The sequence below is a fragment of the Molothrus aeneus genome, chromosome 23, assembly GCF_037042795.1.
Source record: "Molothrus aeneus isolate 106 chromosome 23, BPBGC_Maene_1.0, whole genome shotgun sequence".
Lineage (NCBI taxonomy): Eukaryota > Metazoa > Chordata > Aves > Passeriformes > Icteridae > Molothrus > Molothrus aeneus.
In genome coordinates, this window is record NC_089668.1 from 898,380 (window position 1) to 917,129 (window position 18,750).

Here is an 18,750-nt window from a genome sequence, read left to right on the forward strand (position 1 = left end):
AAAACAGCTCAAACCACAATTAAACTAACACCTAATTAAATTCCTAATGCAACTAGATTTAACCGTGTCAAGAGGGGGAAAAAAATAAAACCCTTCTCGGGCTATCTGAGGCACTAAACCCCAGCTGGATCCAGCTGCATCTAAATCAGGAAACATGTCAGCAAGAGCAGTTGATTTTGCAGTTAGCTCTGTAATGAGATGCTGGCCTGGAAGAGGCTGACAATGGTTCTGAGAACAAATTTGCAAGTCTAGACCAAAGCACGGGGTGATTTAGTGGAGAGATCAGGGAAACTGCAGCCTCCTCTTCCTTTGCTTCCCAGAATCAAAGCCTGGGGAAAATTCTGATGGGAATAAAAGGAATTTGTGTTCCTGGCCACCCTGACACCTCAGTTTCATGTTCCCTGCGAGCCCCTAGGGCTGATCAGACTCGGGATGTGGCAGAGCGCAGCCAGGCTGGCACGGCACAGCCTCACCAGCAGTAAGCACAATAAATACTCCTCCTGTGCTAAGCTTGTCACCACGCAGGCCCTGCTGTCCCTGGTGCAGGGAGATGGCAGCAAAAGGCAATCCCTGAGCTCCAGGCTGCACCTGCCCCAGGGAGCTGACCCTGTTAAACCTGAGGGGCAAACGCAATTCCTGAGCTGCTGCCAGGGCTGCAGGCACACAGGACAGCAGGAGGACCAGAGAGCCACCAGCACCCATTGTGTGACACTGCTGTTTGCATTTTTTTCAACTCCATTTCACTCCAGGCTGGACAGTCTGGCTTTTCTTAGTGACTACTATGGCATTCCAGCACACTTTAAGGAAAAATAAGTGGGGAAAAATTACTTCCCTAGTAATGATGCTCCTTCACAAATGTCACCTCCGAGTCCCCTCCTGGGTGCTGAGCCTGCAGCACAAACCACACAGGAAATTCCCTGAGCTCTTAAGATTTTGGGCACTGCCTCATCCCTGCAGGCTGCCTTGAGGGCTCTTCCATTTCAGCTACTTCCCTTCAAGCATGTACAGCACGGGGCTTTGTAAATCCCTAATTACACACAGACTGCAAATTCTCCTTGCAAGTGCCCAGCATTCCAGGTGAGCATGAGCAAGAGCAGAGCAGGCAGGCAGAATCCATCAGCTCCTCCCCAGGATCCCCCCACGCTGGATGGGAAGGTGGATGGAAACACAAACACAGGGTTGTTTTTACAGACCTGCATTATGGCAAGGGAAGGTTTTTTTCCTTTTCCCTACAGATACCATCTGCACAGAATTCTCATTTCTGGAGAGCCACAGCCCAAGGGGATGCTCAAAGGGAGCTGTAGCCATAAGTAACTCAAAACACAAGCAAGGAGAAGGAAGGAGAGGAAAAGGTGTGGAAATATTTTGCTTTTCTTTTTCAAGGAAAATAAAAAAAAAGAAAAACCAAGTCTCTAGAACATATTGGGCCTGTCTGTTTGACAGCCTGTAGGACAAATGTCAAACAGATCAATAATGAAAAGAAACAAAACAGAGAGGAGAGGAGGCTTTGTACTCCTGAGCCTTGGCTGGGGGAGGAGGATGGCAGGAATCCTCAGTGGGCTGGGAAGAGTAAACAGGCTCAGGAGCTTCTGTGTGCAGATGTGCCAGGGAGCCATCCCCAGGCAGGGCAGCAGGGGATCTGTGAGCTCCCTGCCTGTGCAGGGTGGGATGGGGACCAGGCAGGGCAGCAGGGGATCTGTGAGCTCCCTGCCTGTGCTGGGTGGGATGGACCCCAGGCAGGGCAGCAGGGGATCTGTGAGCTCCCTGCCTGTGCTGGGTGGGATGGACCCCAGGCAGGGCAGCAGGGGATCTGTGAGCTCCCTGCCTGTGCAGGGTGGGATGGGGACCAGGCAGGGCAGCAGGGGATCTGTGAGCTCCCAGCCTGTGCTGGGTGGGATGGGGATCAGGCAGGGCAGCAGGGGATCTGTGAGCTCCCTGCCTGTGCTGGGTGGGATGGGGACCAGGGTGGGCAGCAGGGGATCTGTGAGCTCCCTGCCTGTGCTGGGTGGGATGGGACCAGGCAGGGCAGCAGGGGATCTGTGAGCTCCCTGCCTGTGCTGGGTGGGATGGGGATCAGGCAGGGCAGCAGGGGATCTGTGAGCTCCCTGCCTGTGCTGGGTGGGATGGGACCAGGGTGGGCAGCAGGGGATCTGTGAGCTCCCTGCCTGTGCTGGGTGGGATGGGACCAGGGTGGGCAGCAGGGGATCTGTGAGCTCCCTGCCTGTGCTGGGTGGGATGGGACCAGGGTGGGCAGCAGGGGATCTGTGAGCTCCCTGCCTGTGCTGGGTGGGATGGGGACCAGGCAGGGCAGCAGGGGATCTGTGAGCTCCCTGCCTGTGCTGGGTGGGATGGGGACCAGGGTGGGTGCACCAGAGCTTCTGGGGGGCTCCCAGCCCAGCAGCCAAGGGAAGGGATCCAAAGCAACCCCAGAGACAGAAAGGGAGGATCAGCCCCACACCCAGCACAGGTGCCAGAGAGAGACAAAAGGAACAGCCCCGGGCCAGGCTCCCCAGGGCCCAGCTCTCTCCCTCTCCCCATCCCAGCCTCAATCCCCCAGCAGCTGAGCTGCCTCTCCCCCAGCACCCACAAGGTGTGAATTGCTGCTGACACATGGATGGCTCAGGGGCCCGGAACACAGCAGAAGCAGATGGGAGAGCTGAAGGGAAGGGAGAAGGGAAGGAAAAAAATGTAAATACAGGCCAAGAGTCGTCCTGCATCGCTCCTGTTCTGCGCTGTGAGAACGGATTCAGGGAGCAGGAGGAACATCTGTTTGGAAACTGCCTTTGTCTCAGTCCAAATGCTGGAACAGGAGAAAGAGGGAGGCTGAGGACTGCCAGCACACCTTGTGCTTCATCTCACACTTGGATGGCTTAGCAGGAGAGATCTGGGAGGATGAGTTTAGTTTAATGATTTCTTGCTGGTTCACCTGCTCCCCATCTGTCTTTGTAGTCCTTGCTCAGAGGGACAGATTGGAGCACTGCTGTCCTCTCCCTTTTCCAGAGTTCCTCGTGATTGGAACTTCTGAAGAGAGGAACAGAGCAATTCTCAAGTATTAAGTAGTCAGCTGAGATTAGTCCAATAATTTATCAGAGGTAATAGCTAATAACAGACACGAGAAACTCACTCAGAGCCTTCCTAGAGCCACGTGTCAGAGCTGTCACCTTACAAAAGTGGTGCAAGAAATTCTTGGACCACAGCAGCAAATTTATTAGCCAGAGGCTGATAAACCCTTCCAGGAGCCCCAGGGCCCCCAATAAATCATCACAAAGCAGGTTACAAACACGGGATCCCTGATGAGAGTGAGGTCGGTGGGGTGGATGTGAGAACAATGTTAGGATTCAGCTGGCAGGATGGAGGGGCCTGGCCCTCCTGGGCCTGACCTCCCACCCCCAGGGGGATCAAGGCTGGGCCCTGGCACTGCTCCAGCCCTGCCATCCCACTGCACCGACTAATGGGCTGCTGACAGAATAAAGCAGGGAACGGCAGCTCCGGGCATCTGGGTAATAAACTACAGAAAACAGCCATAAAGGTTCATCACAAGTAGAGGCAGCTCCTTGCTCCCAGACTCCACGTCAGTGCACAAGTGGCACCCACAGAACGCTCAGGCCTAAGGAATGAGCCTCCACTCATCAAATCCCACCCTAACACTCAGCTCAAAACTTGATTTAAGCTTGTGAAAGCCAGAAATGAAAGAACCAAGAGAGGAGAGCTGCCTATGGCTTTGTCCTATGCCAGCCAGGGCTGAAATCAACCTTTTGAATGATTTTGCTGTGTAGCCACCAGTGAGGGTGGGCAGAGCCACAGCCAGCAGCAGTGGTGTTCTGGTTGTTTGGGCTCAGCAGCACAAACCTCTGGGAGATAAGATCATCTAACACAGCCATGGTGGTTCAGCAATCCTGACATGGTCTTGGTGCTGGAGAAAGGCCTTCAGGAAAGCCAAAACAGCACCAGAAATCAGCCAAGGGTTTGTTTGGGTTCATCAGTACTGCATTCCAACATAAAGACGTGTCCTTCCTAGAAAACTCCAGAGAAAAACGAGGCTCATGTGGAAGGAGAGCCAGAAACATCCCTATTCCACTGGAAGCATTTTATTTGTATTTGATCCTGCTGGCTAACCCAGGCAGCAGGAGGGTTTCAGGATGGATGAAACGCGATTATTTTACAATTATCCTTTGTTACTTCTCAAAGTACACGGTTCTGCACTTCCCTCCCTGCCCAGGGAAATCATGTTAACACAATTAGAGCAAGAGCCCTGCTTTAAACACGGCTGCTCGGACGCCGCTAACACGGCTCCAATTCTCAGCACAGACAGTGTGCAGGGCCATCCTGCTCCATAAATCAGCAGCAGCTCTGTCACCGAGTGCCTCTGAAGGGAAGGGACACTCTCTAGGAGGAACACTCACTGTAGATCATCCTCCTGTGCTAGTGCTGCTGGCACGAGATGCTGCGAGATTTCTCCATCTCTTGCATTTCGTATTCCTTGCAGCCTTATTCTTGCAATATCTCAGAGAGGAAATCTAACAACAGCTCTAGGGCCACACAAGGCAAGTATTGGAGGCTGGATTAGAACTAATGAGCTCCTGGCTCCCACTCAATCCCAGCCTTTAGAACAATTAGCTCAAATAAACCCAGGAACCGTTTTCTGCTCTGCTGTCGCCCGCCCGTCCTCCCCGGTACCTCCTGAGCTGGAAAACTTCAATTGGCTTTGACAGAGGGGAGAGGCCACAGAGAAACCAGAGTTCAGTGCAAGCTGCCAGCAGGGGAGACCCCCAGGGTGCCCCAAGAGAGGGGGGGGTCAGTTCAGGGTTCCTGTGGCTGCACTGAGGAACAGGCACAGGATCAGGATGGGGCCTGTGGCTCACACAGGAGACACAGAGGGACACGAGGATGGGGAGCCCCGAGCTGCCTGATGGCTCTAAGGAGGTTCCAGCACACATTCCTAGAAAGCTGCACCCTGTTACCTTCCAGGCCAGGGAAGAAGCCTCAGGAACACCATTCCCCTCTCCAAACCCGCTGGAGATCCCTCCTTGGACCCCACGCTCACTCCCACAGGGCACTGGGCAGCTCTGCTGTCAGCAGCAGGAGATGCAGGAGGGAAGCACAGCAGTCACTTCAGCTTAGTGCAGCCTCGTGCTTTACTCACGCTCCAGTGTCCTCCTGGGGAGTGCTGGAGTGCCCGGGAGGAGCAGCTCTGCTGCGCATTTTCCTGCTGGATCGGGGCCTGAGCAGCGTGTGCCCGTTTCACAGAGGTGCCACCACGGATCTGCCCTCAGGAACAGAGCACAGCGTGTCCTGTTTAATTCCCAGAGGGTGCTCTGCCCCGTTAGCCAGGGGACAAACGAGTGCCCTCCTGGCCCACGAAGAAAGAGGGGATGTTCATTATCCAGTCGTGCAGCACGGCTCCCAGCGTGCTGTGCCTCCTGCCATGCTCTGGGTGCATCGTGCACAAAGCCCTCACATTATGTGCAGCTCACAGACACCACTGCCCACGACAGCTCCTCTGGAGCCCTTCCAAAACGCGGTGTCAGATGATGAACTCAAGTGCCAGGGGACCCAGAGTAAAGACAGCAATCATGGCAGCGTGTGCACCTCATGCCAAATACACTCACAGCATCCACTGAAAAGTATTTTTCTGGGGAATGTAAATGTAGTCTCTCCCTTAAGTTTAAAAATCAGAATGCTCCCAGCACCAAGATCTCCTCTTGCCACCACTGGAGTGAATTTTTGTTCCTGCCTTCTCCTTCTGACAGCTCCATGTCAATTTTATATTCAGGTCAGTCTCTCATTTAGTACTAAGGTACATTTCCCTTCCTCCCTCTCAGCTGCCCCATCTAAAATCTGAATTGTTTTCAATACTGGAGAACGTATTCAAAAACATCAAAATGACAAACAATCTGTACAATAACAGAGTCACAGAGTAAACTAAACATGATGGATTAGCCTCATCTGGCAAAGCCTTGCATACAGAAGCAAAGGAAAGAACACTTAGCACCAAAATCTTTCTCCCATTAAGGGGCAGATTTAATCATTGATTAAAAGTTAATCATGAGTCCATAAAAATTTTGGCTGGGAAGATGGAATCTTAATGCAGGTGACTGCTTTTCAGTAACTATTTGAAGGCCTGGATGTGCTCAGGCCCCAGCCTGATGGAGGAGCAGGGAGGTTACAGCAGGATGTTACTGACAGCTCCCAGCCAGGCTCCATCCCGCTGCCCTAACCCCATCTTCCCATCCCAACAATTTCCAGGAGCTGATGTGCATTTCCTGAAGCGATTCAGGGGCGTGCAGGTCCTCCAGCAGCACAGATCCGTGGGCACCCCAGAGCCATTTCCCCCGCCCAGCCCTCGCAGTCACTCATCACCCGCCCGCCAGCAGCTCTGCAGTGCTGGAGCCGTGTGCTGGCTGTAAGTGGCAGTTCAGAAACCAGTCTAGCATCAAATTTAGTTGTTGTGGAACAAGTGCTTTCGCTGCTAGACTTGGGGAGAGAAGAGCAAATGACTGCAAATTGCAGAGCACTCCCGAATTCCGGCGTGCCCTGAGCTCGGGAGAGCCGGGTCAGAGCGAGCTCTGAGGTAGCACTGAGGCAAGCAGCTCTGCAGCACTGATCACAGCTCAGACTCCTGTGCTCTGCACTCTACCAGCAGAACAAATACATTTTTAGTCAATTAACTGTATCCCCTACAGCTAAAACAGGCTCCAGGTCAGGTCTAAATTCTGTTTGCGTGAATCCACCGGAGGCTACTGAAGCAAAAAACCCACTGCATGCACCATTTGTGGGATTTACACTACAGTACCCCTTTCACAGGTTCAGTAAATAAATGCATGAGGAGTGTGGAGCAAAGGAAAATTCCAGCAAGGCTGGAGCCAGCCAGTGCTTCAAGCTGTAGAGAAATTCTCTCTTGCAGAGGTATTTCTACCCCAGAGAAAGAATTACAATCACAGCACAACTGACTGGTTTGAGATCATAATTCCACTGCACCACAGTAAATATTTTACAGAGAACTGGTTTCCTTACCCCCAGCAGCCAGAGCAAGTCTGTTGGAAGTCCCTGGGTTTCCATCTGCCCAGCACACAGGATCAGACGCTCTCCACGTGCCCCAGAGAGGAGACGGGCACGGGAGGAGCATTTCCAGCTGGACTGAGCGTGGTGCTCCTCACGTACAGAACCACGGGCGGATCTCACGGCTGGCCTGGAGCCTGCTCAGCCCCGATCACAGCACTGAAAGCCATTTGCTCCAAATGGACAGACAGAAAGTTGCACAGTGCAGGCAAAGGGACAGGGCTGACATCTTTTTCCTGCTGGCTGTGGAAAGGAGATGGTCAGAAATGACCAGTGATGGGATTCACAGCCCAGCTCAGCATGAGAGCTGCTCTGAGCTCTGCTTTTAGCAAACTGGTGATCACAGCCCAACCCAGGGCACCTGTGAGCTCCAGGAGAGCACCCACACCCACACAGATGTACCAGAGGCAACCAGCACCAGGGTTGAGAGCTCTTCTGGAAGGGGTCAGGGCTGTGGCAAAAAAAAAATTCAGGAGAACCTGCAGCATTTCCCCAGCCCTGCCCCAAATATGGGCAGTTTTCTCACTGCAGTCATAAGAGTCAAAACCACACAAAGGGAACTCAGCAACCACCACCAAGGGGCTTTCAGCAGAGGCTGAGCTCCTGATAACATTCCTGTCTCTTGCTAATTACCTTTTAGTGATAAACTGTCAAGATATCTGTGTTCCAAAGACTGATCCACCTGCTGATGTGCAGAGCGATGCAGGATAACTGTGTGAGTTGGTGCCTCCTTCCCCCAGGGGATGATTTTTGAGAGCAAATACATCTTTAGAGCTGTGTTGGAAGAGGACAGGGGAGAGCCAGGTGAGGCAGGGAGAGGTGGAGATGGAAGGAAAAGCCAGGATGAAGAGAACTGCACAGTGAAACAAACAGGCTTTGGTATCATTAATCCAGAGGAAATGAACGCAGGTGTCAGACCCAAGGGGACAATCCCTGCCTGGATGTGACACATTCCCTCATTTGAAAGGGACAAAAGGCACTGCCAGGTTCAGGCACGATGCATTCCCACACCTCAGGCATGGAAATGTGCCTTTTGCACCCAAAAAAAAAAGAGAAGAAAAATGAATAAACCTCTCCCTCTGTTCACATTTTTCTCACATCCCATGACTGAGCTGGAAGTATTTCATGCTGAACTTTCTGCTCTGCCTGGCTCCAGCGGTTGTCTTTAAGCACTGGTTGGTATAAAAATACTTTAAAGGAATGCTCCTCCCTGTCTCCCCCCTGCTCCCCCACCTGTGAGACCCAGGAGTGCAGCAAGGAGCAGCCTGTTTGGCTCCATCCATCATCAGCAAAACTGTCAGCTCAGCTCCACCAGCAAAATCTTTATTACTGGTTATGATGCAGAAGGCAGGAACCACACGGTCTGATTTCCTCAGATCTGAGGCTGAGTTTGCAGAGGCAGCAGTTAGAGGGGAAATAATTTTGACTTTTCCCTGAGCCAATTTGATCTGGAAATTGTTGAGAGCAAATAAATATGGAATCCCACCGTGGAATTTCTGCAGTCACTCTCCAGCTACAACCACTTCTCTTTTTTTTTTTTCCCTGAGCATCAGTGATTTGTATTTGGCACATGTAAAAAATCAGCTAATCCCCAAAGCCATGCCTGACTGATCAATTACACAACTAATACCTTTTCCAGAGGTCATCTTAAGAGATGAATAATCCCTTCCAAAATTTCCCAACCTGCAGCATGGGGACATTTGTTATTTGGCTTCCTGCAGCTTTCCTGGAAAGGTCAGAGTGCCCCAGCGCTGGGCTGCCCACAGGAACACACAGCAGTGAGTCCCAGACTGTTCTCCAGGTGACCAACGACCTTTAGCAGCAAAAGCTGTGCAATACAGCTGCTCTCTTTTTTCATTTCCAAGAAAACAACTGTTAACTGACCCTGGGCTTGTTTGTAGAGGTGAAGGTACCTGCACACACACGTCAGCCCAGCAGATCCAGCCCAGCCTCACACTCTTTCCTCACTCTGCAAACAGCCCCAGTGCTCCTCACGCCCCAAAGGCTTTCCCAAACAGCAATGAAATGGGAGAGGCCATGGGGCTTTGCACTCTAAACTCCGGTTTTTAAGCAGGGAAGGTCTTGCAGGGCTACAGGAAAGCCGTGGCACTGCCTCTGCTTTAGCTGCTCAGAGGTGGTGGGAAGGAATGGACACCAGCTCAGGATTCCTGGCTGGAATTCCTCACACTGGAGGGTCCTGGGGAAAACAGAAAGTTCCAGGCTCTAGGCTGGGCATCACCTCTGGGCATCTGTGGTCATGCACCAGTTTTTCCTCCTGGCTTTCATCTGGCAGGCAGGAGGGGGAAAAACATCCACAAATCCCATCCACACCCACCCTCCCTGTTACAGGGGTGCTGACCTGGGAGGACGGCCTGAGGGAAGGCAGAGAAAAGAACAGAACTCCCAGTGCAAGGACAGCTGGGGACTCTTTCTAGCAAGTTACAGGACTGAAAGTCCTGGAGGAAGGAGGGAAAAGCAACTCAGAGCAGCCAGCACAGCCACCACCTGCCCTGCTGGCATCTCACATCATGTGAGCAATATTTGCTAATCCAAAGGCTGTATCACCACTTCTTCCTTGCAATTCTTTTTTTGCTCCATCTGTTTCTTTTTATGCAGCATTTGTCTTCTAACCTTCCTGGTTTGTTCTCCTCTTGTCTTTTTGATTAACAAAAAGAGACACACCTTATCTCTTCCCCAGGCTGCACCACCCTCCCTTGTTTTGCATGTTCAGCCTCATATCTCAGCACCATATTTGTTTCTCACTCTCTGAATAAATAGAAGCGTAGGCACTTTTAAGAAATAAGGGCTCTGTTTGAAGAGTAATTAGCTGTCAGCATAAAACTAATATTTATGGATTCTCATCCTTGAAAACTCTAACTCTGCTACCCAGCACTGATTATGGCTGTTAGAAACAGATGGGGCTGAATCCATACAGCTTGAAATAATGCTATATTTAAAAAATAATTAACTCCAAATGAAGGGCTGAATGCCACTCGCTTCCCCTAAATTTGATTTTTCAATTTGATTTGTTTGCAGGGAGTGGAAGCTGGGTTGTTCCCGGGTGTGTTGCGCTCCCTGGCACACCTTGGAGGTGGGAATCTGCAGAGAGCCAGGCACTGGAACATTCCAAACACCCTGCAGCAGGAAAGGATGGCTGCATCCCTCCTGGGACCATCAAGGAACCCAGCACCCCTGGGTGTGCTGTGCCTGGCAGAGGAATTGGAATTCCACCAGCGGTGCAGCCTTTGTTTTAGTGCCTGACAAAGACAGTTGGAGGGCAGCTTTAAAAACTGTTTTCCAGATGCAGGTTGGAGAGGATAAAAGCCCTCGGTTTGTTATTCCCTGACTTGATTCTCTCTTCAATCCAGCATCGTCGCTGGACGCCTGCACCTCTGCGAGAGCAGAGACCCAGGAAATTTACACTCTGCTTAATTAAACCTGTGCTTTTTAGTTATTGGCACCTCTTCCCAGAGCAGAATTCCCTCCAAGTCGGTTATCCATCAGGGCCAGGGATCCGACAGCCACGATGGAATCCCACACAAACCCGCTTAACTGGGTCACAGCTTGCTCCACGTATGTGTGCCAGGCTGGAGGCACGGGGCCAAAGCCTCCCCTCGCCCTGGCAGCCCCCCCAGCTCACAGGGGTGACAATTCCAGCGCCAGCCCCACAGGGACCTGCAGGGACAGAGCCTCCTGCTCCTCCCCGGGTCCTGCATCCCGTCCCTCCATCCCCCTGCACCAGCCAAGTTCTGTCATCTCCTGGTTTTTGTGCAAATCTGACCCCCAGGCATGGAGACTCCTGCACAAGCAAAGACATCTCCCACCAAGCGTCTTCCCCCCATAACCCTTCTTTCCCTGAATAACCAAACTGAAATGTACATTTCGTTCATTTCAGTGACACCGGCTGAATGGAGGGTGTGTGGGACACACAGTCAGCGACAGGGACACTCCCCCAGAAAGGGACACCCCAATTTCTGCCACCCTGCTTGGGAAAAGGAGGGAGCAAAGGACCTCGTGTGTGAAATGGGGGTGAGGCCGGGAAGGTGAGGGGTGGGAGCAAGGAGGGGAGACATGGCTGTGAGGGGAGGTGACAGACAATTGAGGGGGGACATGGCTGTGAGGGGAGGTGACAGACAATTGAGGGGGGACACGGCTGTGAGGGGAGGTGACAGCTGACTGAGGGGGGACCCAAACATGAGGGCTGAGGTGGACATGGCCCCGAAAACTGAGGGTGGTCATGGCTGTGAGAGGGGACAAGGGTTGCTGAGGGCAACGTGGCTGTGAGGGGGGCAAGGACTGAATGAGGGGGAGATGCGGCCGCTGATGGCAGGTGAGGACTGAGGGGACACACACCTGAGGGGAGGGGATGTCTGATGGGGACATGGCTGAGGGACACACACCTGAGGGGAGCTGGGATCTGAGGGGACATGGCTGAGGGACACACACACCTGAGGGGAGGGGATGTCTGATGGGGACATGGCTGAGCAGACACACCTGAGGGGAGCTGGGATCTGAGGGGACATGGCTGAGGGACACACACCTGAGGGGAGGTGAGCTCTGAGGGGACGCACACCTGGGGGCAGCCGATGCTGTGAGGAGGTGAAGCAAGGTGAAGGCTGCCTGAGGGGGCTGTGAGCACTGAGGTGAGGCTGCCTGAGGGGGCTATGGAGGGACTGAGGCAGCCCCGAGCAGGGACTCGGCCGGGAGCGCTGCCTGCGCTCCTCACCCACCTCTTTGATCTTCATCCTGCGGGCGCGGGTCTCGGGGTCCTCTCCGCTCCGCCCGCCCCGCACCGGGTGCCGGAGGCTCCGGCGGAACCGCTCGTAGTCGAAGCGGAACGGGGCCCGCGTCTCCCGGGCCGGGGGCGAGGCGCTGGCGGGCTGGGCTCGGCTCTCGCCGCCCTGCACCTGCTGCCGGGAGCCGGGCGCGGTGCGGGCCGGCGGCCCGGCCATGCGGGCGGCCGTGCGGAGCTTCTCCCGCAGGCGGCGCGGGGCCGCGGGGCTGGCGTGGCGGGGCTCGGCGGCGGCGGGGGGGCTGCGGGGCAGGTCGGTGTCGCGGGTGGAGGAGGAGGAGGCTGAGGACGAGGAGGCGGAGGATGACGAGGAGGCGGAGGCGGTGGCCCGGCGGGGTAGGAAGAGACGCTTGAAGCGGGAGGAATCGGGCAGGAGGAACAGGGCCCCGAAGCAGAGCGTGAGCAGGCCCGAGAGGAAGAGCAGGAACAGGAACTTCTGCGGCAGCCGCAGCCCCAGCGCCGCCGGCCAGCCCGGCATGCCCGGCAGCTTCCGCAGCACCACCATGGGGCACCGGATCGCGGCCGCCGGGCGGGACCCGCCGCCACGCCGGGGGCTGCCGCTGGCTCCTGCGGCCAAACGCTCAGCGGGGCCCGCCCTGGGCACCACCGGCCGCCTTCACCGGGGACCGCACGTGGGTGGCTCCGGGCCGGGCGGAGCGGCGGTTCAGCGTCCCCCCTGCCGGCATGAAGGCGGCGGCGAGCGCATCCCGCCGGGGCCGGGCGGTGCGGGGCTGGGCTGCGCTGCGCTGCTCCCGGTGCGGGCTCCCGGCCGGACGGTGCTCCGGGGCTGGCTCAGGCAGCGGCGCCGGGGCGGTGCGAGCCCGTCTCTCTAGGCGGCGGTGGGTTCATGCTGCAGCATTTCTGCGGGGCGGGGGGAGACAAGAGCGCAGTCACTCAGCACCGCCGAGGATGCGGCCGGCGAGACGAGCCTTTGTCCCCGGCCGGTCCCCCACCCTCCAGCGGCACTAGTTCGGTTCCCTCTCTCCGGACTTGGCATCAACTCTCCGGTCTGCGAGCAGCTCTGAGCTCTGCACCATCTCCCATCCAGCGCCGGGATGCCGGGCTGTGCTGGCGGGGCAGCCCGGGGGAAAAGGGTGAGAACCCTGGGGGGAACGAGGTGCTCTGGGACACCCCAGGAGGGGCAGGGTGCCCTGGGACAGCGCACACAGACAGGGACGGGGCTGCTCCGCTCCTCTGCCAGGAGCTGCCTTCGCCCGCGCCGGGCTGGGGGGGACGATGGGGCTGCAAATCAGCCATGCGGAAAGCTCGGCTCGGGCTGAGCTTCTCCAGGCAAAAAATAGTAATAAAGAAAATTAAATCTAAGGGTTTTGTTTTGCCTAATAGATCCCGGTAAATTTCTCCCAAATCTCTGCCTGCTAGTTATCCATATCCCCCCACAAATCCTTTCCTTGCCGAAGAGCCAGAGCTCAACTTTCAGACCCCGCAAGCCGGCAGGACACGGCTTAAACCCCTACGTGCGATGCCCAAATCGCCCCTTCTCCTGCGGGCAGGGACAGCGCTGCCCCCGAGCACCGTCACACCCGCTGGGGCGGACGCTCTCGCATCCCCAGCGCTGTTTACTCACCCCTCGGACAAATCCAAGCCTCTCTGGCTCATACAGCAAGCAAAATCTTCTCAGTCCTGCCCGCTCATCCCAAAAGCGACAGCCCCTCGCTGCTGCCAGCGCTCACGGGTGTCCGCTCAAGTAGGAGAGGGAAGATGCTGCGCTCTCCAGGGGACAGCTCCTCTCCCTGCCCATGCGAGCGCGCACGAGGGAAGCGCCTCACTGCACCGAGCCCCTGGCCAGGCTGGGGTTTTGGCCGCTCCCGTGCCGGGCGCGGGGACCGGCGGGGCAGCGCTGCCCGGTGCCCGCCCGGAGCCCCGCCCGCGCCGCCGCTCACTGCGACAGCGCCCGGCCCCGCCCCCGCCGCGCCCCCTCCCGCCAACGGTCACTCCGCCGCCGCGCCAGCCAATCAGCGAGCAAGGGTCTGCCCGCCCTCGCGCGCTATTGGCTGGTTGTCCACTCCTGCCATCGCCCATTGGCTGCTGCCCGCGACAGGGAAGCCGTGGGCCCCGCCCCCTTGTTTACCACAGTCGCCCGGCTCGAGCTCGGCGAGGGTTGGCCGCGCCCCTTTCCTCCAGCCGCCGCCTCCCATTGGCTGCGAGGAACGCCCCGTCCGCGCTGCGATTGGCGGAGGGGGGGCGCCGCTACTTTAAAAAGGGGCTGCGGGCACGCGGCAGCTCCAGAGGCTGTGAGGGTTCGGCTGCCTTGGGTGACGCTGCTGTCACCAATTCCGATCCTCACGCACCGTAAGGGCTCTGAGAGACCGATTTACCCACAGATCCCCCACGAAGGGCTCCCTACCCTGCGGATGCCACGGCCCTGGGGGCACTGCCTCGCTGCCTGGCACGAGGAGAGGAGCAGGAGTTTTGGAGAGGGGCTGGAGGTGCCTTGGGAACCCCTTTTCTGGTTTATATGAGCCCATGTTCAAGTGCCATGAAACACTTCTTAATCCCAAATTGTTAAATCTGCACCTTAACCTTCAATTTCTCACCAGGTAAATTGAGTGACCTTGTGAGCAAATACTGTACCAGAGGGGAAGATGGTAAATCAGAGTTTCAGCTCATAAATGTTACAAAAACCACCCTCAAACCTGCAGAATTAGCAATGAAAGGGAGAAAAGGGCATCATCTGCAGCCAGAGGCATCTGGAACCCCTCAGGAATAACTGGATGGGGGAAGGGGGCAGGATGAGGCTCCCAGGAAAGGATAAATGCAGCCACCAGAGAACGGCTGTGACTAAACTTGGAAGAGCTAAAAGGGAACATTTTGTAGGCTGGAAAGGAGCTGGAGCTGTGAGGAAAGGAAAGAAATCATCTGCTGTTTGTGTGTGCAGTGTGTGCCTCCTGCACAATAACCAGCACCGTGGGGGACAGATACCTGAGCTGATTGCTGCAGGGCCCACATCTCTGAGAGTCAGAGCCACACTAATATTGTCATTTTCCCATGAAAACCGCTTTAAGGGGCATAAAGCAGGCGGCACAACTGGATTGTGGAGCTGCCCTTGACCTCAGGCCAGCCATCCTCCCACTTCACCTTCCCGACAGCTCCACAGCTGCCGCAGATTCAGTCCAAATAAACCCAAACAATCGTGATGCTTTCAGCTCCGGTGGCTGCCCGGCGCACCTTGAAGGTGGCCACCCTCTGAAAAGGATTTGCATCTTGATGGTTTGGGTTTCAAATCGATGTTTTTCCCCCCTTCGGTTGGAGGCAGGGCCTGCTGAGGCATGAAGCAGCTGTGGGCACCACGACCCGCGGCCACCATGGTCACCACAGCCCACAGGGCACCACGGCCCACAGGGCACCATGGCCACCACGGCCACCATGGTCACCACAGCCCACAGGGCAGCACGGCCCACAGGGCACCATGGCCACCATGGTCACCACAGCCCACAGGGCACCACGGCCCACAGGGCACCATGGCCACCATGGTCACCACAGCCCACAGGGCACCATGGCCACCATGGCCCATAGGGCACCACGGCCCACAGGGCACCACGGCCACCATGGTCACCACAGCCCACAGGGCAGCACGGCCCACAGGGCACCATGGCCACCATGGTCACCACAGGCCACCATGGCCACCACAGCCCATGGTCACCACAGCCCACAGGGCACCATGGCCACCACAGCCCATGGCCACCACAGCCACCATGATCACCACAGCCCACAGGGCACCACGACCCACGGCCACCATGGTCACCACAGCCCACAGGGCACCATGGCCACCATGGCCCATAGGGCACCACGGCCCACAGGGCACCATGGCCACCATGGCCCACAGGGCTAACCCTAACCCTAACCATGGTCACCACAGCCCATAGGGCACCACGGCCCACAGGGCACCATGGCCACCACGGCCACCATGGCCCACAGGGCACCATGGCCACCATGGTCACCACAGCCCACAGGGCACCATGGCCCACAGGGCACCACGGCCACCATGGTCACCATGGCCCATAGGGCACCACGGCCCACAGGGCACCACGGCCACCACAACCCACAGGGCACCATGGCCACCATAGCCCATGGTCACCACAGCCCACAGGGCACCACGGCCACCACGGCCCAGAGCCAGCCATCCTCCCTGCTGGCCCCCAGGTGAGGCAGAGCCAGGTGGGAGCGTCCGGGCCCCAGCCCAGCAGCAGGAGCTCTGTTCCCAGCAGCTGCAGAGCTGAGGCACAAATGGGGCTGTGGATGTCAGAGCCGCTCCAGGGAGATGGCTCCTTGTTCTGTCAGCCGAGCTTGTTCCCCGGCAGGGAGGGAGGGAGGGAGGGAGGGGATCCCTTCCTGTCACGGCTGGCAGCCCCAGCAGGGTTTGTTGTCACTGCCTGCACTTTGTAGTAGCTATCAGCAGAGTTTCTGTGTCTGCTCTACACGCTGGGGCTGCCCTGTTCTGGGGACGTGTTCAGATCCCTTTGCACCACAGGGGAGCAAGGCTGGCTTGTTGGGTTGGTTTCCTTTTTCCCCCCGTTTCCTTCCTTTCATTCCCTTCCTTCCTCTGCCTTCTCCTTTCCCCTCCCCACATTTGTCCCTCCCCATCCCTGGCTGTTGGGTTGTTTTCCTTTTCCCCTCCCTCCTTCCTTCCTTTTTCCCCCCTTCCTGGCTCTGCCCCTGAGCCTCTCTCCCTCTGCCTGCTCCATCCTTTCAGGGCTGTGATGCCCAAAGATCCCCAGCTGGGAGCCAGAGAGGCTTTCTGGATCCACGTTCCAGCCCTGGGATTCACCCCACAGCCAGAACCAGAAATGTTTTCTGCTCTGAGAGAGGAATAAACACCAAGGATCTCTAAAACATAGTCTGGAGGCTCGAGGGCAATAATTGGGCCAAACTCCTTTGCCCTGGGTGTTATCTATCACTCTGTAGTTTGCTTCCTCACAGAAAGGTGGATATTAAATTCTATTTTTCTTATGCCCATAAAAAAAAAAAAAGAAAGTAATTTTCTTTAAATTATTTCTTCCAGAGCTGCTAAAAAACCAAGAATCATAATGCAGCAGGACCCCCATTTCCCCAGTAATTACACTCTGCCTCCTAACTCCTTCAGCAGCAATTTCTCAATTTATTTGGCTTCTGTCTGGAATTGCAGTCACGGGCAGAGCTGGGCTCTGTCTTATTATTGCACAGACAAAATTGTTTTTAAAATGTAATTAAACATTTACCTTGAAGACAATGCTTTGTCTTCTTTAAGAAGCATAATATCTTAATTTAACCTAATCTGGAGAACCTTCCAATTCCAAGCTTTTACCTTGAAGACAATGTTATGCCAAACACAAAAAAGCAAAACAAAAAGATTTCCTAATTTAACCTAATTAAAAGATAAGCCTCCAACTTTTCCAGAGCTGCTGCCTGGAATGAGGAGCGAGCGTAGCCCTTTGCTTTGCTCACAACTGGCTGCTTTATCCTCCCTCTGCTTTGCTCTCTGCTGTTGATTTTTATTTATTATCCTCCTTGATGCCCCCAAATCCTCTTAGGAAGCAGAGCCACCCAACCTTTCCCATCCTGGGGCCTTCCCTAAGAAGATCAAGGGACCACCACGGGAACAGAGGAGCTTTGGTTTGAGGGGTTGGTTTGGGGTTGTTGTTTTCAATAATGATGAGACAAAATGCAGCCTCTCTGCTGGGTGAGGCTTCCCCAGGGAGAGGAGATTTAGGGAAGGTGAAGGATTATTTCTGAGCTGAGGTGTGCGGAGCCCATGGAGCGATGCTCTCTGGCTGGTGCCGGTCCCTGGGGGCTGCCTGAGGTACAAAATGCCAAAATCCATCTGTGCTCAGAGGAATGGAAGCGGCAGCTGGCTCGCAGGGCTGTCCCTGTCCTGAGCAGGGCCAAACCTTCCTTTGGAGCTGCTGCCAGGGGCTGAGAGGAGCCTGGGCAGCATCTGCCAACCTGGCAAGGAGGAGCAGCCCCATCCCTCCCTCCCTCCCTAAGGGAGCCAAGCTGCACCAAGGGAAATACAGGCTGGGCATTGGGAAAAAGGTTTTTATAGAAAGGGTGGTAAAGAACTGGAATGGCCTGCCCAGGAGGTGGTGGAGTCACCATCCCTGGCTGGGTTTATAAAAGGACTGGATGTGGCACTGGGGGCCAGGGTCATCATCTGCCTGCTTTGCTTTTCACTCCACATTCCTAGATACAAGATATTAATTATCTGAATTAAGAGTCACACTTAGGGATGCACAGGAGCCTCGCTGAGAATTCCAACAGCTCTCTGCAGGCAGGAGAGAGACATTTGCACGATGTAAACCCCAGCACCTCAGCCAGACTCGTGTTCCATCCCAGAGGAGGGGAAAAAAACCCATTCATATCTGAGATAAGAACCCAATCTGAGTCCCTCGCCACAGAATTGTGTAGGAACAAGCTCTCACAAGAGGAGGAATCTTGCTTAATTATGGTAAAGGTCTACATCTCAGCAATCTTCCCTCCTGTGTGCCAGGGAAAATATCAAAGACGCTGAAAAACAGCACAAAAGCAGAAACACAACATAAGGTGCATGGAGGAGAGAGCAGGAACATTCCCGGTTTATTACTTCCCTGTAACACCAGGTGACTGATGGAGCAGGCTGCAGCTTTTTTTCCCCTGTTTTTCCATCAAAATCTGCATCATCAGAACTCCTGTGCTCCATTTTGCCCTGCTGGAATAAGGAGAGGGCCAGAGGAGTGCTGTGAATGTGGAGCACCAGCCCGTTTTAGACGGCTTCAGAAAGAAGATCCCAAGTGGGAAAGGTCTAAGAATAATTCTCAGCCAAAGACTTCACCTGGCAGAAAATGCAGCTCAGGCAAACCAGACCCGAAGATAAATCAGGGGGGAACTTGGCGAAAGCAAAACAGGCCCAGCTTTTCCCTGGGTGC

At 55.4% G+C, this 18,750-nt stretch overlaps 1 protein-coding gene across 10 annotated transcripts in view; it reads right to left on the minus strand.

Annotated features, from left to right (window-relative positions):
- The window catches only part of MAN1C1 (mannosidase alpha class 1C member 1), a 56,311-nt gene extending 42,582 nt beyond the window's left edge, over positions 1-13,729 (minus strand). For all 10 annotated transcript variants that reach the window (XR_010784968.1, XR_010784965.1, XR_010784964.1 and 7 more), the window contains exons 1-2: positions 13,437-13,729; positions 11,790-12,712 (exon numbers count right to left, since the gene is read on the minus strand). Coding sequence is in view for 1 of the 10 variants with exons in the window: in XM_066565000.1 (XP_066421097.1) it covers positions 11,790-12,356 (567 nt within the window). In the remaining 9 variants the exon portion in view is untranslated. The remainder of the gene's footprint in view (positions 1-11,789; positions 12,713-13,436) is intronic.
- Between the last annotated feature and the right edge of the window lie 5,021 nt (positions 13,730-18,750).